Source organism: Hypanus sabinus, chromosome 10 (genome assembly GCF_030144855.1).
Source record: "Hypanus sabinus isolate sHypSab1 chromosome 10, sHypSab1.hap1, whole genome shotgun sequence".
In the NCBI taxonomy this organism is placed as follows: Eukaryota; Metazoa; Chordata; class Chondrichthyes; order Myliobatiformes; family Dasyatidae; genus Hypanus; species Hypanus sabinus.
Window position 1 is genome coordinate 124,266,576 of NC_082715.1, and position 20,547 is coordinate 124,287,122.

Sequence of the window (20,547 nt, forward strand, 5' to 3'; positions counted from 1 at the left end):
TATAAATCATACCATGGTCATCCCTATAAAATTGTCAGCCCATTTTTCATCCGAACCCAAAACCGGTACAATATTCCATCTCACCTTAAGTGCAAAGCAGAGGGGTATAAAGAATAGTTCCTTCTGGTAAATGAAGTTGAGCATCACCATGCCATTGTCCAGATAATGCAAATTCATATTAATGGCTGTATGCTCATCCTTCACACAGTGCATATTGATACCTGGCAGAAGAAAACCAACAAAAGTAGTTCTTACAAATTATTGCACTTATATTTTATAGAAGTAGTTCTTAGAAAATGTTAGCAAATTATTGTCATTAATTGCTACTTCTCTACCATAAACTATTTTCTCCCCTTAAATTCTTTTGTTACAAGCATGAAATGCAACCAGGGCAACTTAACTTCACCCCTCTCTTTACTACAAACTGTCAAATTAATTAATAAAGAATGCTTTGTGGAGAGTTAATATTTGTTCTACCATCATTCAAGCTTATTGGGCTTTTATCTACATCTTATTTGAGGAAGTGGACACAATTATATTTTAGACCATGCAAAAATGTTGCATATAGTAACTTCCAAGGAAATCTAAAGCAGAGCACAATGTATTATGACAAGTTTAATGACCGCTATGAAAATTGTTCACTAACTTCAACCTAAAGCAGAGCACAATGTATTATGACAAGTTTAATGATCTCTATGAAAATTGTTCGCTAACTTCAAGTTTGCTTTTATTAACATCTTTTACCACATTATTTTTGTAACGGCAAATTTTTTTATTCTATGTCTCAAAGATTTTTTTTTTGTCAATGATTTGTGAATTCTTTGAAGACGAATTTTTGTTACCGGTACTGCTGTTATGTGAGGGTCACCGGTATTCGTGTGCAAACTGCAGAGTGCATGAGCAGGCTGTTCAAATTAATTCATTTTATAATCAAGCCCTACTCATGACATTCATCACCAGAATACTGGCTTTATTATAAGATTTTCAAATAGAAAATCATTTAAAAGCACTTCACAGACATTGAGCCTGTATTGCAAATAGGGTTGTTAAAATCTTAATAACATGGATCTTGAAGCAAGGCTAATAACCAAGCATATTAAAGAAAGTAAAAGCAAGATGCTGAAAATTGAGTTCAAGGAGGTTAGGTCTTTAACATGAAAGTGAGAATTTAGTGTTTTGGTATTACAGGTCCAGAAATCAGGTTCTTTAAGCAAATTAGGAGTGACAGAAGAATTGTGAACAAGCTTAAGTTACAAAAGGTGGTGGTTATCAGATCAGCCAACACCACATGGGAATACTGAAATACATTAGAGGCAAAGGCAAGTCATTGAACGGCTGATGAGCTGAGGTAAAGATCAAGGCAAACAATTTGATCTTTGTCAGAGAGGGTCTGTAGTCAGAGCACAAAATGGGATTGAAGATCTGAGATGCGGCTGCAAACAGTCTGGTCAAGGCTGAAATAACGGCCAGGAAAAGCTTTCAAAAAAAAAATCAAGAGAACCAGGAATAGACAAGAAATGATGGAACTATCAATTCCCTCCACAGCTGGGAATTAATTTATTAGGTTAATATTGGCATTTCATTGAGCTAACAGAGAAGAGAATGACATCTTACTGTTATATTTTAGTCAATCACTGGAAGAACAGATTCAGTAAATGTTCTTTCATTATTTAACAAAATTACTTAGGTACAAGCAACACACACAAAATGCTGGAGGAACTCAGCAGGTCAAGAAGCATCTATGGTAAAAGTACAGTTGATGTTTCGGGCCGAGGCTGCCGAAGGGTTTTGGCCTGAAATGTCGACTGTACTTTTTTCCACAGATGCTGTCTGGCCTGCTGAGTTCCTCCAACACTTCGTGCGTGTGGCTTGGATTTCCCGCATCTGCAGCTTTTCTTTTGTTTGTACTTTAAGTACAGGGAGGTTCACACTGAAAACCAAGAATTTTTTAATTTGTGCAGTTGCACTGGGTAGTAACTATCTATATATAGTTGCATTACAATCAACACTGATGCAGCAAGTTCAGAAAGTGAAAGCAATGCAAGTTGACTTTAAAGTCTGCAGGTGGATTCCTGGCAGAGACAATAAACTACTAAATAAAACAACAAGCACAAAATACTGCATTCACGTCGCAATAGAGCCATAGAGTTGTTCAGCACAAAACAAGAACTTCAAACCACTATCCATTTACATTAATCCCATTTGCCTTCATTAACTCTTCTATGCCTTGCTAATTCAAGTACTTGCCTAGACATTTCTTAAATGCTTCTCAATCACGTGTCAGAATATATCCCATCTAAATCTACTACCTCTCATCTTCAAAGTACTCTTCCTTGTCTTAGACACGCCTACCACAAGAAAAAGATTTTTTACTATGTACACTACTCCCCAGAAATTTTGATACACCTCTATCAGCACTCAGCCTCCTCTGCATCAGGCAAAACAATCCCAGACTAATCAGTATCCACTTTTAATCATAATGAAACCTTCAAGGCAACTAAAACATTTACACAACACACACAAAATGCTGGTGGAACACAGCAGGCCAGGCAGCATCTATAGGAAGAAGCACTGTCGACAGTGCTTCTCCTTATAGATGCTGCCTGGCCTGCTACGTTCCACCAGCACTTTGTGTGTGTTTGAATTTCCAGCATCTGCAGATTTCCTCCTGTTGCTCTTAAAACATTTACACTTTCTGTCCTCCTAGCTCTGACAAGTATATGAACCTCATCCTTTTATTTAATGATTATTTGAAGGTAATGGTCAGTAGCTTAGAAATATGACTACCTACAAGTTTATCTCCATGTTGAGAACCATCTTAATTTGGAAGTATAATACATAGCTATTTTTTAGGGTAAAGATTCTGGAACCTGTCACTCAACAAAACTATTGGAAGACTTTCACCAGAAGAACTGCAGAAGTGTAAGTTAGTGGCCCACCACCACCTGCTCCACTAAAGATGGGCAACAACTGTGCTTGCCATCAACCCTTGCATCCCAAGAGAACACAAGCTGGGAAAACATCACTCACACATTAGTTCTATTGTATAAGCACACTAACCAACAATTAAAATCATTTCTCAGCATCTTCAGCAGCGGAGACTGCTATCCCATTCGACCATACCGTGGCGGTTACAGTTGATTACAAAGAAAACAAACCACATCAAGAAAGGGTCTTCACTCCCTCTTTCAAATTACATACGGAGGACATTAGAGCTATATTACCATACTGGGTGTAGCCAGGCCCTCTGTTCTTCCACTTGGGTCTCACCATAGCAATGGGGAAATTTCGACGTGGCATGATCAGCATCCGGATTACCTTCTCTATACCATTTATTATGAAGTATCCTCCCATTTCCTAAAGAGCAGAGAATAAAAATCAGTTTCTGTTGTTTTGTCCTTATCTCCCTTTTGTCACCTGATCTCAATAAATATATCTTTAAATTTTACAGTTGAAAGTAGAAGACTGAACACTAATCAAGGTCTGGTATCTTCTCTCTGATACTGGATGTTCAAGAGGTACGATGATGCTCAGATGCATCCTAGGATGACTGAGACACATCATCAGTAACGTAGCCTGGGGGTCATCCGGTGTTTTGGGTCCTCTGTCATCAGATACCTTCACCCAGGCGACTCAGGCAGGGTTGATCAGGCCCTGGCTAATGTCCCAGCAGTACTGGTCCACGGGTCATACCTCTTGATCCAGATCCACCAGGAGGCTCACTCAGCAGCCTCTGTGACGGCCCTGATGGCTCTTTCCTTTGCAGCCCCCGTAATACCAAGGAGAGAGTAGGTGACACGAACCAAGAGTGTGCTTTCCCTACATACATCTCACACACTGACCAAGTGAAACAAATTTCTTCAGCAGTATTTATGTTCCTCATGGATAGAATGATAAATTCAGCAGTGAGTTAGAAATATGGTCATTAGTAACCTGGGTGACACCATAAAGGAATTGGGACATTCTTTGCCATTGTTTACAAATTAACCAATTTCCCAAACTTTTTACAATGTCATTAATACAGTAATTAGTACTGTGAACATAACACAAGTTGTCATTAGAGATAGGCATCCGTTAGTCTCATGAGACCATGGATTTGCGCCTTGGAAGGTTTTTTCCAGGGCGCAGGCCTGGGCAGGGTTGTATGGGAGACCGGTAGTTGCCCAAGCTGCAGGCCTTCCCCTCTCCACACCACCGATGTTGTCCAAGGGAAGGGCACTAGGACCCATGCAGCTTGGCACCAGTGTCGTCACAGAGCAATGTGTTGTTAAGTGTCTTGCTCAAGGACACAACACGCTGCCTCAGCTGAGGCTCGAACCAGTGACCTTCAGATCACTAGACCGATGCCTTATCCACTAGGCCATGTGCCAACACTGTCATTAGTGATGAATGATTAAAAACACTAAAATAAGTAGAGCTCATGAGCTTCCAAGACTGTTCTACTATCCAATATCACAACTGATCTGATGTTTGGCCTCAATTCTATTTCTGAAGACTATGTTCTGAATTCCCATTTAGTTAAAAAACCTATCTCTGCCTTGAATAAACAACAATTTAACATTCACATCTCTGTGCATAGAGAACTTTATACACTCAAAACCCTTCATCTCAGTATTATGAGCAACCTCTTACTCCAAGTCTATGTCTCCTAATTCTAGACAAGCCCACTAGGAGAAAAAAAATATCTACCATGACCAAACTTCCTCGGCATGTTAAGTTTCGATAAGAATAGCTTCTTTTTCCTCTTTAAGGGAGTACAGGCATAATCCTTCCTCAAAATCTATCAACTAGTGCACCTATCTAGTGAATCTATGAATCTAGTGAAATCTAGTGGCAGGTTGCATTACAGCCTGACAGGGAAACATCAACGCCCTTGAATGGAAAATCTTACTGAAAGTAATGGATACAGCTCAGTCCTCTCGGGTAAAGCCTTCCCCACCACTGAGCACAGCTCAGCGGAGCGATGGGGCAGGAAAGCAGCATCCATCATTAGGAACCCCCACCACCCAGGGCACACTCTCTTCTCTCTCTCCTGCCATCAGAAAGAAGGTACAGGAGCTTCAGGACACACACCATCTGATTCAGGAATAGTTATCAGGCCCCTGAACCAAAGGGGATAACTTCGCTTAACTTCCCACAACCTATAGACTTGCTTTCAAGAACACTTCATCTCACACTCTCGATATTTATGGCTTATTTATTGACTAGTAATATTTCTTTCTTTTTGTATTTGCACACTGGTTGAACGCCCAAGTTGGTGCAGTCTTTCATTGGTCCTATCATGGTTATTATTCTACTATGGATTTATTGAGTATGCCCGCAAAAAAAAAGTCATGGTTGTATATGGTGACATATGTATTTTGATCTTCGAAATCATTTATATTCTTCCTTAAATAATAAAACTAAAACTGCATATAGTATTCCTGAAGTGTGCTGACACCAGAGCCCATACACCTATAGTAAGATTCCTCCCAATAAGTATTCCATTCATCATAAAAAAAAAGAATAGCCCATTTCATTCCCTCGGTAGTTGCCTTAGCTGTGTGCTAATATGCTGCATGGTTTGTTCCTTTCCTTTCTTCCAATGCTGATGCTTTCCCCAGCCATCCCAGAAAGAAAACTAGTTCAAAGTATTAATTCAGTACCTCTGCTTCTTCATGATGTTTAATGAGATCTTGAGGAGATAGGCCGTATAGGTTACACAGATTTGATTTTACCATAATCGGGATCAGACCCAGGTTCTGTTTAATTATCCCTTTGGGTATACCATTCACTGACCAGCTAATATCTGCCTGCAAGATGGAAGGGAAAACGTTAGTTGCTTTTAACAAGCTCCTTGACATATAAGCAATTACTTTCGCATCAGTATTGACACTATCATGACACTATTAAGTAAGGAGCATGTCATGAGCATGACATCTATTGGAGTTTCTAGTTGAAAGATAATGCACAACATAAATCTTGTGTAAAGGTCAACTAAGAATTTAGTTAATACCAGAACAATCACAGATAACACTGAAGGATCAGATATTACAATTACAGCATGAGCTTAGACAAAAGTTAAAGCTATGCAACTCATGTGTTTCTGGATTACGAATGGACAGAAAGAATCCTTCACCCAAATCTCTACCATAGATTATAATTGCCCCCTACAGAGGCATGACTACAAACAGGACAAGCTCCTCAGTAAGTAGCACAACAAAGGATTGACGGCCACTTTGGCAAAGTACAGAGAACTCTCAGCTAATCGTATCCGAGCCCGTCTTTGCTCTAGAGCAGCAGTTCCCAACTCTTTTTATGCCGTGGAGCCTTACCATTAACCAAGGGGTCCGTGGACCTCAGGTTGGGAACCCCTGCAACTAGAAGAAGAAGAAAACCCTTAACTCGACGCTCAACCCAGCACGGATGGAAAGCGTGCAAGGGAGACGGCTGGATTTGAACTCAGGAGCCTTCGCTCCGAAATCCGGCGCTGACGCCACTACGCCACCAGCGACTAGAGCAAAGTTATAAATATAAATTTAGTCTATTTAAGTATTTCTGAAATAACACTAAAAAATGAACACGCATCTATCAGAAAATCATTAAAGGTCCAGCTGATTCAGCAATGCCATTCTCTGCATTAATGGCTTACTTATGATGTTGATCCAATCCTTGCACCTTGATTTTAATGCCCTCGGGATAAGGAACTCATCAAAAATATTGATTTTATTTTTTAAAGAATTTAAAAATAAAGAAACACAAGCTGAACAACATGCAGATTGAGTCACATATCAAACTGGACACAAGACCTTTTTTCAAATAACACTGCGGACTATAAAGATGAAAAAACTGGATCTCAATTTTTTTCTTTAAACCAGTTAAATGTAATATTAACTAGACTGAGTGGACAAATGGGATTATAATAATCCTCAATGGGCTAGACAAGAACTGCACTAATTCATTAGCTACATTTAAAGTTATAGGTCAGAACTAGCAGCACTTACTGTCAACTTGCCCTTGTACGTACTCCGCCTCCCTCTACACTCCGCCGGGTAGATTTTCATGTCACAGCAGATGCTGCCTTTAGGAGCCATAGGGGGACTGATGACTGCATCGGCAAACACCAGGGTGATGCGATCATTTTTGTAGTTGAACTCTAATGGACGAATAGCCTACGGTAAACACATTTAAACAAATATATCAAAACAATGAAATAAGAAAAATCTATGGTGCACTAATATCACCTTATTTTAAATAAAAACTCCTACTGCAAATTTCAAAGGTTGGGACTTTTAACAGCTTGAAGTGTGGCAGTCCGTGATGGAGAAATTATAATTCAAATTCTCAAAAGACATAGAAAACAGACTTAATGGTAACTGACATAAATTACAAAGATATAGATCGCTAAGGAATCTCTAATCTTAAAGCTGTCTGAGTGGTCTAAACTCTCTAGCCACAATAAAACTCACCTCCTCTTATAACACTATGGGGACCTTAACTGCACCTACTGCAAATTAATTTTCCACAGTGAGAGTCTTACTGCATCGAGGTACCAGAATTACCCACCTATAGCCCATGCCAGCTTCCAAAATCCTCACCCACGGCAAGTTTGGAATCCACACACTGCCCATCCAGAGAGTAGGGGGGACAGGCAGATTCTTTTTAGGATAATTGTAAGATTCTCAAAGTGAGAATTACAGAAGATAATCAAAGTAACCGGTGATGTGTGGGGAAAGAGAGAAACTCTTGAGAACCTGAGAAGGAAATGGGGGCTGGTGTGGGGGGAGAGAGCACGTGCAGTGTGTGAAGACTTGTGGGAAGGGAAGAGGGAGGGTCAAGATTCCTTGCAGAAGTAGAGGTTGAGGGTGAAGAAACACTGGGAGGTGACAGAGATGATGAAGATTATCTGGAAGAGACTGGGGAAGGAGGGGGATGCAGGGTGAAGATTCCATAAGACCAAAAGACAAACAGAATTAGGCCATTTGGCCCATCAAATCTTCTTTGCCATTCGAACATGGCTGACTTACCATCCCTCTCAACCCCACTTTCCTGCTTTCTCCCCATAACCTTTGATGCCCTGACTAATCAAGAATCTATCAATCTCTGCTTGAAATATAGCCAATGATTTGGCCTCTATGGCCATTTGTGTCAATAAATTCCAGATACATCACCCTCTGACTAAATAATTTCAGAAGTCCATATACATCTCCCATTTAGGCCTTTTTACCATTGCAGTTTCTGAACTCTACCCAGAAGACTTCAATATATTCCGATTCCATGTCATTTCTTTCTAAGGATGTGATTTCATTTTTACCATAAGGAGGTCAGCACCATAGCTTAGCGTTTAGCACAAAGCTTTGCAGTATCACTGACCCGAGTTTAACTCCATCCGCAGTCCGTAAGATGTTTGTACATTTTCCCTATGACCGCGTGGGTTTCCACCAGGCGCTCTGGTTTCCTCCCACAGTCTAAAGACGTACAAGCTAAGTTAAGTGGGTTAGGTTAAGTGGTCATCATAAATTGTCCCACAATTAGGCTAAGGTTCAATCAGGGTTTGCAAGGTGGTGAAATAAGCTAAAACTACCCACCCTGACAACCTGCCTGATTTTTTTGATAAGATCTGTAAACTTGAATGTTTAGCTCCCATGACTCTGTGATGCCCACAGTCTTACTTGTCAATTTCTAGCTGCACAACAAGCTCGTCTACCTTATTTCATCAGCTGCTTGCATTCAAATTTAATACCTCCAGTCCTGTGCTCACCTTCCATTTTCTTAGTTTTGTCTCCATGTTGTCTGAAGTTATTATCCCTTTCTAAATTTTGTCTTATTCTACATTCAGGAGATTTCAGTAGCCTCTCCTGCACTTTTCTTCACATTTAGCTTATCCATTCTTTTCCAAGCTGTTGAATCCATAACCCCCCATGATTAAATTTAAAGCTCCATCCATAGCTCTAGTTACATGATGTGACACGGATCCCAGTGGAGCATATCCCATCAGAACAGCTTCTCTCTTCCCAATTCTGGTGCCAATATCCCACAAATTCAAACCCACACCACTCTTTGAGCCACACATTTTAATCTCTGATCTCATTAACCTGTGCCAAATTGCACATGGGAACAATCTAAGGATTAATAGCTTTTAGGTTCTGAGTTTTAACTTAGTCCTCAGTTGCTCAAATTCCCTCAGCAGAATTTTTTTTTCTTTGTTCTTCCTAGAGTTGATGCCCACATGAACTTCCTTGAAAGGGGATGGGAGGGACCAGGTGAGGATTCAAGGAAAGACACAGAGGGGGCTGAAGATTCCCTGGAAAGAGTTGGAGGAATCTGAATGAAAATTCTTTGGGAAGAGGGAATGGAGTGAAGATTCCCAGGGAAAAGAGAAGGGGGAGCGGGTCAAGATTCCCTGGGAAGAGACAGAGGTGCGGGGGTGGGGGGTGCTGTGAAGAATCCCTGTAAAGTATTTGAGTGTGGTGAAGATTCCTTGGGAATTGACTTGGGTGGAAGTGAGAAAGATTCCTTAGGAACTGACGGGGGAACCGCCGGGGAGGGATGGGGCAGGGTCCCCCGCGAAGCGCCGGCAAGGATGGGTCCCGATTTCCTGGGAAGAGAAGGAAAGATTCCCTGGAAAGAGAAAGGATGGTGTGATTTCCCTGAGGAATGAAGGGGGGCGGGGGCTGAAAATTCCCTGGGAAGAATCGGAAGGGAGAGAGCGGTGGTGAAGATTCCTTGAGAAGGGGTGGGGGTGTGAAGATTCTCTCGGAAGTAATGGAGAGGTTGGCTGAAGAAAAGGTGAAGAGGTGATTCCCTGGAAAAGGACGAGGGTGAGGTGAGTGGTTTCCCGACAGGGGAGAGGGCTGGAAGGACGGAGGTTGTTACGAGTCCGCCGGGGAGACACGTGCGCGGAGGCAGCTCACCTGCACGGCCCGTGTCAGCCCCTCAGTCACTGCCTGGTTGAAAGAATCCACATGGGCCCGGACCAGCTCCTGCAGGGCCCGATGCTGATGTTGTCGTTGCCCCTCCGGCTCCGTCAGGTTCTTCAAGCTCGGTTCCAACCTATCCTTCCCACATAGCCGCAGCCATTTGTCGGCCATGTCCGTCCCTGGACCGGGGTCCGGGAGGAAGCTCTATAACCAGTACAATCGTTCCGCTGAACCGTCCCAGTTGCACGTTGACGCGATAGAGGAGAGCCCACTGGGTTTTCCACTGTTTCCTCTGAGTAGCATTAAAATTTATCTGTAAAATAATGTGTCTTTCTAATTTCCAAAACAGAACTATAGAACCGTTCGCGTTCATGGAAAAAGCCATCAAAGCCATAGAAAAGTGTACACATTTATATTTACAAAATATAGGCAGTGTAACTGTCTCAGGGACATGTTTCATTGAGATGTTTATTTTATATGTTTCTGTCATAGATTCATAATTATTTGAGTTCATACAGCCGTAAAAAGATCAAAATGTAATAAATAAGATGTTAAAAATTTGTCTAAAACATATCACCTTAAAATATTGTTTGATTAACATGTTTGTGCTCTTTATGTAAGGTTTTATTTAATGTAGAGTGTGACGGGTCACATGAACAGAGTTTAGTAAGAGTATGACCTGGCATTATGGGCCAGAAGATACATGGGTGCAGAGAGAGACGTGTAGCCAAAATAACCATATTCTGCATGTGGTCCAAGAGGCGCACACGGTAATTGTTTTCATTTGTTTTATTTTGTGTATAACGTTGTTGATGCGTCTTTACGTGGAGAGTGTGATACGTTTTCAGTGATTTTATTTGATTTCAGCACAATTCTGTTGTGCAAAAGTGTTTTGGGCCTGTTTATCAGCGGGCACTAGCTTGAGAGATGTATGCTTCAAACCTTTTATGTCCTTTATTTTCTTGTAGTTTTCACGGTGTCTGCTGAAGAAAGAGAGATAAAAAAAAATAAATCTTCAAGGACATCTGTATGTTGCGGGGCCATTATTTCACTGGACCGGTGCAGTTACAGTGAAAACGTGCAGCCAACATGGCCGAGAGTTCAAAGTAAGGAGCGCTGCGTCCGGGATGAAGCACGATCGCTGGGGCAGCGTGTGGACGGAGAACGATTCACGGGAGAAACCGGAGTGTCTGCTCCTGACACCGTCGAGCTGAGAGTACCGCGATTTCACCAAGAGAGGGCAACGTTTGCCAGCGTAGGCTGCAGCTTTGCAAATACCCTCTCTGCAGGCTTCAGTGTCAGTTTCATTCCCTTCAGGCAGGAAAGCCCGGCTCTGCAGACGCCGTCAGGTTTGACTGTGCTACCTCTACAACTTTATGGACATTCGTAAAAAAAGACTTGTTAAAATACTGGTTTATTGATGAGAAAAGTAATTGATTTATCATTATAGCCTAATTGTTGTTCCTGCATTGTTATGAATGTTCCTAATGGTGTTTTTGATCTGAGGGTCCAAACGCATAATCAAAAGGAGTATTGGAAGTTTTTTGAGTAAATAGTTACTAAATATCAGTACTTGGATTGCACGGACGATTACATAGTTGCAAAAAGTTATATGCACACTCAGCAATAACTTGGTGATAGTTTTTTTTCTAAAACATGTACGCGGAGTCAGTTCGCGGAGAAAATCACAAGGTGGTGAATCCAGTGAGCAAAATGAGTCCCTTCAAGTAGAATTGACTAGGTGAACAATTAAAATCACAAACTGATGATGTTGAAAAGGAGATTAGAGTCACTCATAGGTGATATTCATGCCAAAATAGAAATACACCAAATAGCGGTGATGGAGCCTCTGCCACTTCGAGGAGAGTTGAACCCAGGAAATCTTCCCGAGAAAGAAAGTTAACCCCAAAAATGCTGGAGCTTAAGCAACAAGAGGCTTCTCAGAGGGAGAGTAAATTCGTCAAGCTAAATGAAAGCTGGAAAGAACAAGTTAGAGCTACACCTACCAAACTTAAGGGTGAGTGCTCTGAACAAGACTTAGGTGGCATGATGGAGGCACAAGTGAGAGATGTGTGTGAAAATACACGATCTCAATCGGCACCGTCTACTGAGATTAGAAGAAATATGGATTCCTGCACAGCAGTAACAACAGATTTGATGGGGCTAGTGAAAGTACTATGAGTGAAGCGGGTCAAGAGGAGTTTGATGCTAAGGCAGAAAACGCAAGACTTCATATGTTGTTCGATAAAGAGTATGCCCAGTCAATATCTGGGACTACAATCTCCAAATCTACTGTTTGTAGGCACCACTCAAGCTGTCTATCAGGACAGCAAAGCATCACAGCAAAAAGAGCAGAGTGTGCTGTACAGTTTGCTGCAAAGCAGGCCGAAATGGAGATGGGAAAGGCTATCACTGCACAACGGCAAGAACTTAAAAGACTGGAAAATCAGAGAGATCAAGTAATAGCCGCAAAGCTTAAGGTTACTCTGAAGCTGACGCAGTTGAGGCCTTGGAGGAAAGTAGAACAGCACGCAGTGAGCCGGCTAATTGTCCTCCAATACTTTATAAAGAAATTAAAGGGGAACAAACATGTAAGAACAATAGCAATGAACAAATAGACAACATTAACAATGCAGCATCATTAGTACAAGCCCTACATGATGCAATGGTTCTCAGCAGACTTAACTACACCCGAGCACTCAGTCTTCTCAGGGGACCCACTTTGGTCCTTAGAGTGGAGCACAAGTTTCAAGGCATTGATAGAACGGCGGGGCACAAATCCAGCTGACAGGTGGTTCTACCTACAAAACTACATCAGTGGTGAGGCATGATCTGTATCGGAAGGAAGCTTCTACAGGAAGGATGATGAAGCCTATGACCAGGCATGGAAGGCTTTGAATGCTTGGTATGGCCACCCCTTCATAATCCAGCGTGCATTTAGAGAAAAACTGAATAACAGGCCAAAGATTGGCTCAAGGGAGTCAGTCAAACTGAGACAACTCAGTGATTTTCTGACAGAATGCCATGCCATACATCAAAGGGCTTCAGGTGTTAAATGACTGTGGTTAAATGGTCACCTGGAAATGCCCCTCCCCTTTAAGACACGCCCTCAACTGCCAGAAAATAAGTGGCTGGCTCTGGTGTGGTTGAAGCACCTGAGGGGGAAATTTGAGAAAAATCCCAAATTCAAGGATGACTACGTTAAATTTATGGAAGGTATCTTCAAGGACGGTGATGCAAAGAGAGCTGAAGATCAACCCAAAGCAGGAAATGTGTGGTATGTTCCTCATCAAGGAGTCTAACACCCTAGAAACCCAGCAGAAATTAGAGTTGTATTCGACTGCTCTGCTAAGTATGATGGCACGGCTTTGAATGATCACTTAGTAACTGGACCTGATCTCACAAAAGGGCTGACAGGCGTGCTCTGCAGATTCCGCAAGCACCCAATCGCAGTCATCTGTGATGTAGAAAAGATGTTCCACAGGTTCCATGTAAGCCAAGAGGGCAGAGATTACTTACAGTTCCTGTGGGGGGGGGGGGGGGGAACAGCGATACAAATGTAGAGCCAAAAGAATATTGCATGAAGGTCCATCTTTTTGGAGCAGCATCCTCTCTTGGCTGCGCAAATTATGGAATGAATTATCTTGCGAGCCAAAATGATAAAGAGTATTCAGCAGCAGCCAACTTCATCAGAAAACAATTATATGTCGTTGGTGGTCTCATCAGTGTAGAATCTGTGGACACAGCCATCAAACTAGTAAGAGAAGTGCAAAATGTGTGTGCAAAAGGGAGATTACACCTCCACAAGTTCATCTCCAACAGCGGAGAAGTCTTGCAATCAGTTCCGGACAGTGAACGAGCTAGTGGAGCTCAGGATGTGGATCTCAATTATGATCAACCCCCAGTCCAGACTGTGTTGGGAGTAAAGTGGAGTGTGATCAGTGACACCTTCTCTTTTAAAGTCACCCTAGATGAGAAGCCAACAACACGGCAGGGAATCCTCTCGACTGTAGCCTCAGTGTCCGACCCACTAGGCTACCTAGCTCCCTTCCTCCTACTAGGAAAGAAAGTACTACAGGAAATGTGCCAAAAGGGCATTGGATGGGACGAACCACTGCCTGGAGAATTAAAGACAGGACGGGAGAGCTGGCTGAATGATCTAAAGAATCTGCAAAAACTCTAGATTCCAAGATGATTTGCTCCTGAAAACCTAGGGAAAGTCCAGAGGATTAAACTGCACCTCTTTCAGATGCGAGTAGCCATGGGTATGGTCAGTGCTCATATATCCGAGTACTGAGTGAAGACAAAGTGCATTGCTCCTTAGTGAAGGGTTGCACCCACAAGAGTTGTAACCCTACCAAGGCTGGAGTTAACGGTTGCAGTGGTCTCCTCAGTGGTCAGCAGTATGCTAAAGGAGGAGCTGGAGCTCAAAATTGACCAAGAGTATTTTTGGACAGATTCCCAGGTAGTCTTGGGCTACATTAATAGTGAAGCCCAAAGGTTTCACATTTTTGTTGCAAATCGGGTCCAAAGAATGAGAGAAGTAACTGATCCAGCACAGTGGTACTGTATCGACACTGATCAAAATCCGGCAGATCCCGCTTCCAGAGGCCTCAGGGTAGCAGAGCTGAGTGGTTCAGATTGGCTTACTGGACCCAAGTTTCTGTGGGAAAGCGAGACTGTGACACTGGCACTCCAGAGCTTCTGGTGGGCGATCCTGAAGTCTACATGGCACAAGTACTACAAACAAGGGTGGTAAAAGAGAACAATTTCTTGGAGAGACTTAAACGGTTCTCAAAATGGCATACAGCATTGAATGTGGTTGCCTGGATCCAGCAACTAGCAAAGGGAGCCAAAACAGCAAAACCCATAAATGTCAAAGACAGAAGAAAGGCCAGTCTTGTGCTTGTAAAATTGGCACAAAGGATTGCCTTCAAAAAGGAAATGCAAATACTGAGTCATGACAAACTGCCACATGGCCATCCATTGTTCCAACTTGACCCAATATTGCAAGAGGGTGTTCTCAGGGTGGGAGGACGGTGTTCTCAGGGTGGTAAAGAAGGCTTCCTTACCTCTCTACTTGAAACATCCAGTAATCCTACCAAGAGATGGTGTGGTCACACGTCTGATCCTAGATTACCACCATGAAAAAAAACTCAGCACCAAGGCAGAGGACAAACCCTTAATGAACTGAGAGCAAATGGTTATGGGTTGTTGGTGGCAGCAAAGTTGTGGCGAAGTACGTTAAACAATGTGTAATGTGCAGGAAAGCTCGCAGGCCAACAGAAACGCAAAAGATGGAGGATCTTCCTGCGAACCGTGTTGATCCCTCGCCACCATTTTCAAACCGTGGGATGGATTGTTTTGGACCATTTCACACTAAGCAAGGTCGAAAAGAGTACAAGAGATGCGGTCTCATATTCACCTGTCTGTCCTCGAGGGCAATTCACATTGAAATGTTGGAAGATCTAACAACTGATGCCTTTATAAATGCTTTACGGTGTTTCATAGCTATCCATGGAGCTGTGAGACAAATCAGATCGGATCAAGGGACAAACTTGGTTGGGGCAAAAAATGAACTGACAAAAGCCTTAAAGGAAGTGGACAAAGACAGATTGACTGCTTACCTGGCTGAAAAACAATGTGACTTCACCATGAATGTACTGTACCTGATGCCAGTCACATGGGAACTGTTTGGGAACAGCAGATCAAGACAGACAGGAGACTTAGGAGTCTCAAAATAGACTTATTCCTTTTACAATGGATAATCAACTTTTATATAACTGGTTTCAAAAAGGGATCAGATATATAGGTGACTGTTTTGAAGGAGGTATATTGATGTCGTTTGATCAATTAAAGAATAAATATTAAATAATACTCTTTTCTGTTATTCTCAATTAAAGGCCTAATTAAGAGATAAACTGGGTCAACCAATGTTAATTGCAAAACCTAATGAAATAACAGACAATTAAACTAGGAATTCATAAGTCAAGCCAAAAATGGGAAACTGATCTGAATATTAAAATTGATGAAAAAAATTGGTCAAGACTATGTCTTGATAGTATGACAAATACAATAAATGTCCGACTTAGATTAGTACAATACAATTTTTTACATCAATTATATATTACACCTCAAAAAATAAATAGATTAAACCCAAATTTATCTGACCAATGTTTCCGATGTAATCAAGAAATCGGTACTTTTTTTACACTCTACTTGGTCTTGTTTTAAAATTCAACCTTTTTGGATAAATCTAAGTCTTTTACTGGAACAAATTATTGGAATACAACTTCCACATAGCCCAACATTATTTTTATTAGGCAATATTGAAGGGATAATACCGAAACCTAAATTGAATAAATATCAGAAAAAATTTATAAAAATTGCATTGGCTGTAGCCAAAAAAGCTATTGCAGTTACTTGGAAATCAGATTCATACTTAACTATGGACCATTGGAATAATGAAATATATAGCTGTATTCCACTTGAAAAAATTACTTATAATTTAAGAAATGAATATGATATATTTTTGAAAATTTGGCACTCCTATCTACAAAAGATAGGATTAAATATATAGGTCCTTTGAAGATAAAATTATTAGTTATTTGGGGAAAAAAATAATACTGAAGTTATTTTGAACTCCACGGAGCATGTGGGGATCTTCCGATATCCAGGCAATCCTTCTTTCTTTCTTTTTTATAGACAGGGATGTTAAGGGGGGAACGGTTAAGGGGAGGGGGGAGGGCTAATATTAATTTTCATTGCTCTATTATTCTATACATTGTATGCAATTCTCTTAAAAATTTAATAAAAAATATATTAAAAAAAGATAGTTAGGAGTGTCCTAAGCTGGGTCCTCTCACAGAGCGCTGGAAGATTAGATGATGCTTCTTTATGAACCTTCTTCTATGAGGCCATGTCAATTATAAACAGCCGCCCACTCACCACTGACAGTATCAATGATCCCAAAGACCTAGAGCCACTTACCCCAAACCATTTACTTACTATGAAAACTTCTGTCCTGCTGCCTCCACTAGGAAAATTTATGGCAGAAGATTTGTATGCCAGGAAAAGGTGGCACAGAGTGCAATATCTGACAGAGCAATTCTGGAGTAGATGGAAGAAGGAGTATCCAGCAAACATCACCCTCAGACAGCGCTGGCACTCTTCAAGACGAAATGTGAAGATTGGAGATAGTGTCATTGTAAAAGAGGAAGAGATTCCTTGTAGTGAATGGAGACTTGGAAGAGTGCTTGGTGGTTGTGAAGATGAAGATGGACTGGTGCGAAGAGTCACAATACAATTAGGAAATAAAAAGCTAGGAAAAGAGGGTCAACGACTCATTAATCCATCCATTCTTGAATGTCTTGTACTTGTAGAAAACAACTAAAATGTGTTCCAATGGAACCAATTTCTAAACGCCTACCTATGTGGAGAGTTTAAAGTATCAGTCTTGATCTCAGAGTTTGTTAGAAATACCAACTATTTGGTTCCAGAAATTGTTAATTTATCCAAATATTTGTATAAAGGTTATCATAAATCATAGTAATTTGGTGAGAATGTCACTGTCTCAGAGACATGATTCATTGAGATGTTTATTTTATATGTTTCTGTCATAAATTCATGATTGAGTTCATATAGTTGTAAAAAATTAAGTGATAAATAAGATGTTAAAAGGTAACATTGATAAAAAAATTTGTCTAAAACATATCACCTGAAAATATTGTTTGATTAAAAATTTTGTGCTCTTTATGTAAGGTTTTAATTAATGTAGAGTGTAAGAGCTTAGTAAGAGCATGACTGCAGCATTATGGGTCAGAACCAACATGGATGTAGAGAAAGACATATGGCCAAAATAACCATATTCTGCATGTGGTCCAAGAGCTGCACATGGTAATTGCTTTCAGTTGTTTTATGTTGTGTATAATGCTGTTGATGTGCCTTTACATGGACCGTGTGATACATTTTCAGTGATTTTATTTGATTTCAGCACACTTCTGTTGTGCAAACATGTTTTGGTCCTGTTTATCAGCGCACACCAGCTTGAGGGCTTTAAAAGACTGAGAGATGTATGCTTCAAACCTTTTATCTCCTTTATTTTCTTATAGTTTTCATGGTGTCTGCTGAAGAAAGAGAGAGAAATAAAAATAAATATTCAAGGACATCTGTATGATGCCTGCCATTATTTCATTGGACCTGTGTAACAGGCAGAAACCATTCAATGTTATCTCAGTACATGTCACCACATTCCACATTTCCTTGCAACGTATTCTGCCACATGACCACCAACTCCAATTTGAATTCTTCTAAGACTTAAGATTATCAAAAAATACAAGGGGATTTTGATCAACTGTGTAAATGCACCAAGGAATGGCAACTGAGACTTAATTTCGGTAAGTGGGAAGGGTTACATTTTTGAAAGTAAAATCAATGTAAAGACTTTCCACAGTGAACAGCAGAGTCCAGGGAGTGATGGGCCTTGGAGTACAAGCACATGGTTCCCAGAAAGTGGGTTCAGATATCAGAATCAGTTTTAATATCACTGGCATACAGCATGTCGTGAAATTTGTTGTTTTGTAGCAGCAGTAAATTGCAATAAATATTAATAAAAACTATGAATTACATTAAGTATATATGTGTATATATACACATTTAAATTAAGTATGTCGTGCAAAAAGAAAAGAATAGTGTTCATGGGATCACTCTCCATTCAGAATTTGATGGCAGAGGGAAAGAAGCTGTTCCCGAAATGTAGAGTTTGTTTCTTCAGGGTCCTGTATCTCCTCGATGGTAGTAACGAGAAGAGGTCATGTCCTTATTGATGGATACTGCCTTCTTGAGGCATCACCTCTTGAAGGTGTCCTCAGTGCTGGAGAGGAAAGTGCCCGTGATGGAGCTGGCTGAGTTTACAAGTTTCTGTAGCCTTTTCTGATCCTGTGCAGTGATTTCTCCGTACCAGACAGTGATTCAACCAGTTAGAATGCTCTCCACAGTATGTCTGTAGAAATTTGCGAGCGTCATTGGTGACATACCAATTCTCCTCAAACTCCTAATGAAATACAACCACTGCTTTGTAATTGCATCAATCTGTTGAGCCCAATCTGGACCTTTAGAGATGTTGATACCCAGGATTTTGAAACTACTTTCTCTTTCCACTGCTGATCCCTTGATGAGGTCTGGTGTAAAAGGCTTCTGGCAACTGGCCATCATAAATTGGGGCATTGAATACAAAATTGGGAGGACATGGTGCAGTTGTACAGGATGTTGGTGAGGCTGCACTGGAGTATTGGGTTCAGTTTCATTTGTTCTGCTTTAGGAATATTGCTATTAGACTGGAAAGAGTGCAGAAAAGACTTACAAGGGCTTTACTAGGACTTGAAGAACTGAATCACAGGGAGAGGCTAGACAGATTAGGACTTGATTCCTTGGAATGTCGGAGACTTAGAGGTGATCTTATAGAGGTGTATAAAGTCACAAGGGCCATGGATTGGATGCATGCACTCAAAGACTTTTTTCAGGGCTTGGGGAATCAAGAACTAAATGGCATGGGTGTAACTTGAAAGAGGAAAGATTTAATTGGAACCCAAAGGGTCCTATCTATGTGGAATAAGCTGCCAGAGGAAGTGTATGGAGCAGGTAATAAAACTTTTAAGACAGTTGGACATATATTGGAGAGGATTAGAAGTTTATGGGCCAAATGCTGTCTGGCTTAGATGGAGTGCATTGGTGAACATTGACCAGTTGGGCTGAAGGACTAAGCTAGATGTAGGTAGGGGTAAGTTGTGTGAGGACTGAGTAGATCTCAAGGAAAGAGACAAGTGGACAGAGGGGAGCAGGTGACCTGAACTTGGTGAATTAAAGTTTATTCTGCTGTGTTGTAGATGGCCCAGGTGAAATATGATGTGAATTTGTTTGCATTTAGCCTCACCTTGGCAGCGAAGGAGGCAGAGATGAGTTTGGGAATTGGGAAGCCAGTAACTAAGATTTCCAGGAGGTCTTAGTGCAAGCTCTCAGCAAAGTGGCATCTGAAATAGCTGTGACTGTGTCTCTGTTTCATGTTCCCATTCACAGGTGCTCCAAGGACCAGGCACAAGAGGTTAAAAAAAGTAGAAGGCATGTGAGGACCACCTCTTTTCACATACGCATTACAGGTCCAACTAGAACTCTCTACTAGAATGGTGCAGTCAATCCAAGGTTCCAAAAGAGAACTTGATAGGTACTTGAGTGAAAATAATTTGTACAGCTAAGTGACTGGTGTTCTTTACAAGCAACCTGCATGGATTTCTTGGGTAAAAAAAAAACATTAGAAAGGAAATCCTCCTCAAACTGCATAAAATACAAGTCAAAGAGCTACACCATTCATCTCCTCCCTCATCTCTATTCAGGGCCCCAAACAGTCCTGCGAGGTGAGACAGTACTTCACCTTCAAATCTTCTGGGGTCAGCTACTGTGTCGGTGCTCCTGATACGGCCTCCTCTACATTGATAAGACCCTTCATCGAGCACCACCGCTCCATCCGCCAAAAATGGAGCTTCCCAGTGGCCAAACATTTTAATTCCGATTCACATTCCTGATTTCATACATGTCAGTCCATGGCTTCCTCTTCTGCCACAACCAGGTGGAGGAGCAACACCTATGTTTTGTT

General features: G+C 41.2%; 2 protein-coding genes across 2 annotated transcripts in view; one reads left to right on the top strand and one right to left on the bottom strand.

Annotated features, from left to right (window-relative positions):
* The window catches only part of polr1b (RNA polymerase I subunit B), a 35,508-nt gene extending 25,403 nt beyond the window's left edge, over positions 1-10,105 (bottom strand). The window contains exons 1-5 of the mRNA XM_059982849.1: positions 9,894-10,105; positions 6,984-7,151; positions 5,646-5,792; positions 3,225-3,357; positions 85-221 (exon numbers count right to left, since the gene is read on the bottom strand). Coding sequence (XP_059838832.1) covers positions 85-221; positions 3,225-3,357; positions 5,646-5,792; positions 6,984-7,151; positions 9,894-10,070 — 762 coding nt within the window. The 5' untranslated portion in view covers positions 10,071-10,105. The remainder of the gene's footprint in view (positions 1-84; positions 222-3,224; positions 3,358-5,645; positions 5,793-6,983; positions 7,152-9,893) is intronic.
* A 165-nt stretch (positions 10,106-10,270) lies between these two features.
* Positions 10,271-18,721, top strand: LOC132401354 (uncharacterized). Its single transcript, XM_059983485.1, has 3 exons — positions 10,271-10,301; positions 10,868-11,248; positions 16,940-18,721. The coding sequence occupies exons 1-3, from the start codon at positions 10,271-10,273 to the stop codon at positions 17,290-17,292; spliced, it is 765 nt and encodes a 254-aa protein (XP_059839468.1). The 3' UTR covers positions 17,293-18,721.
* The last annotated feature ends 1,826 nt before the right edge of the window (positions 18,722-20,547 follow it).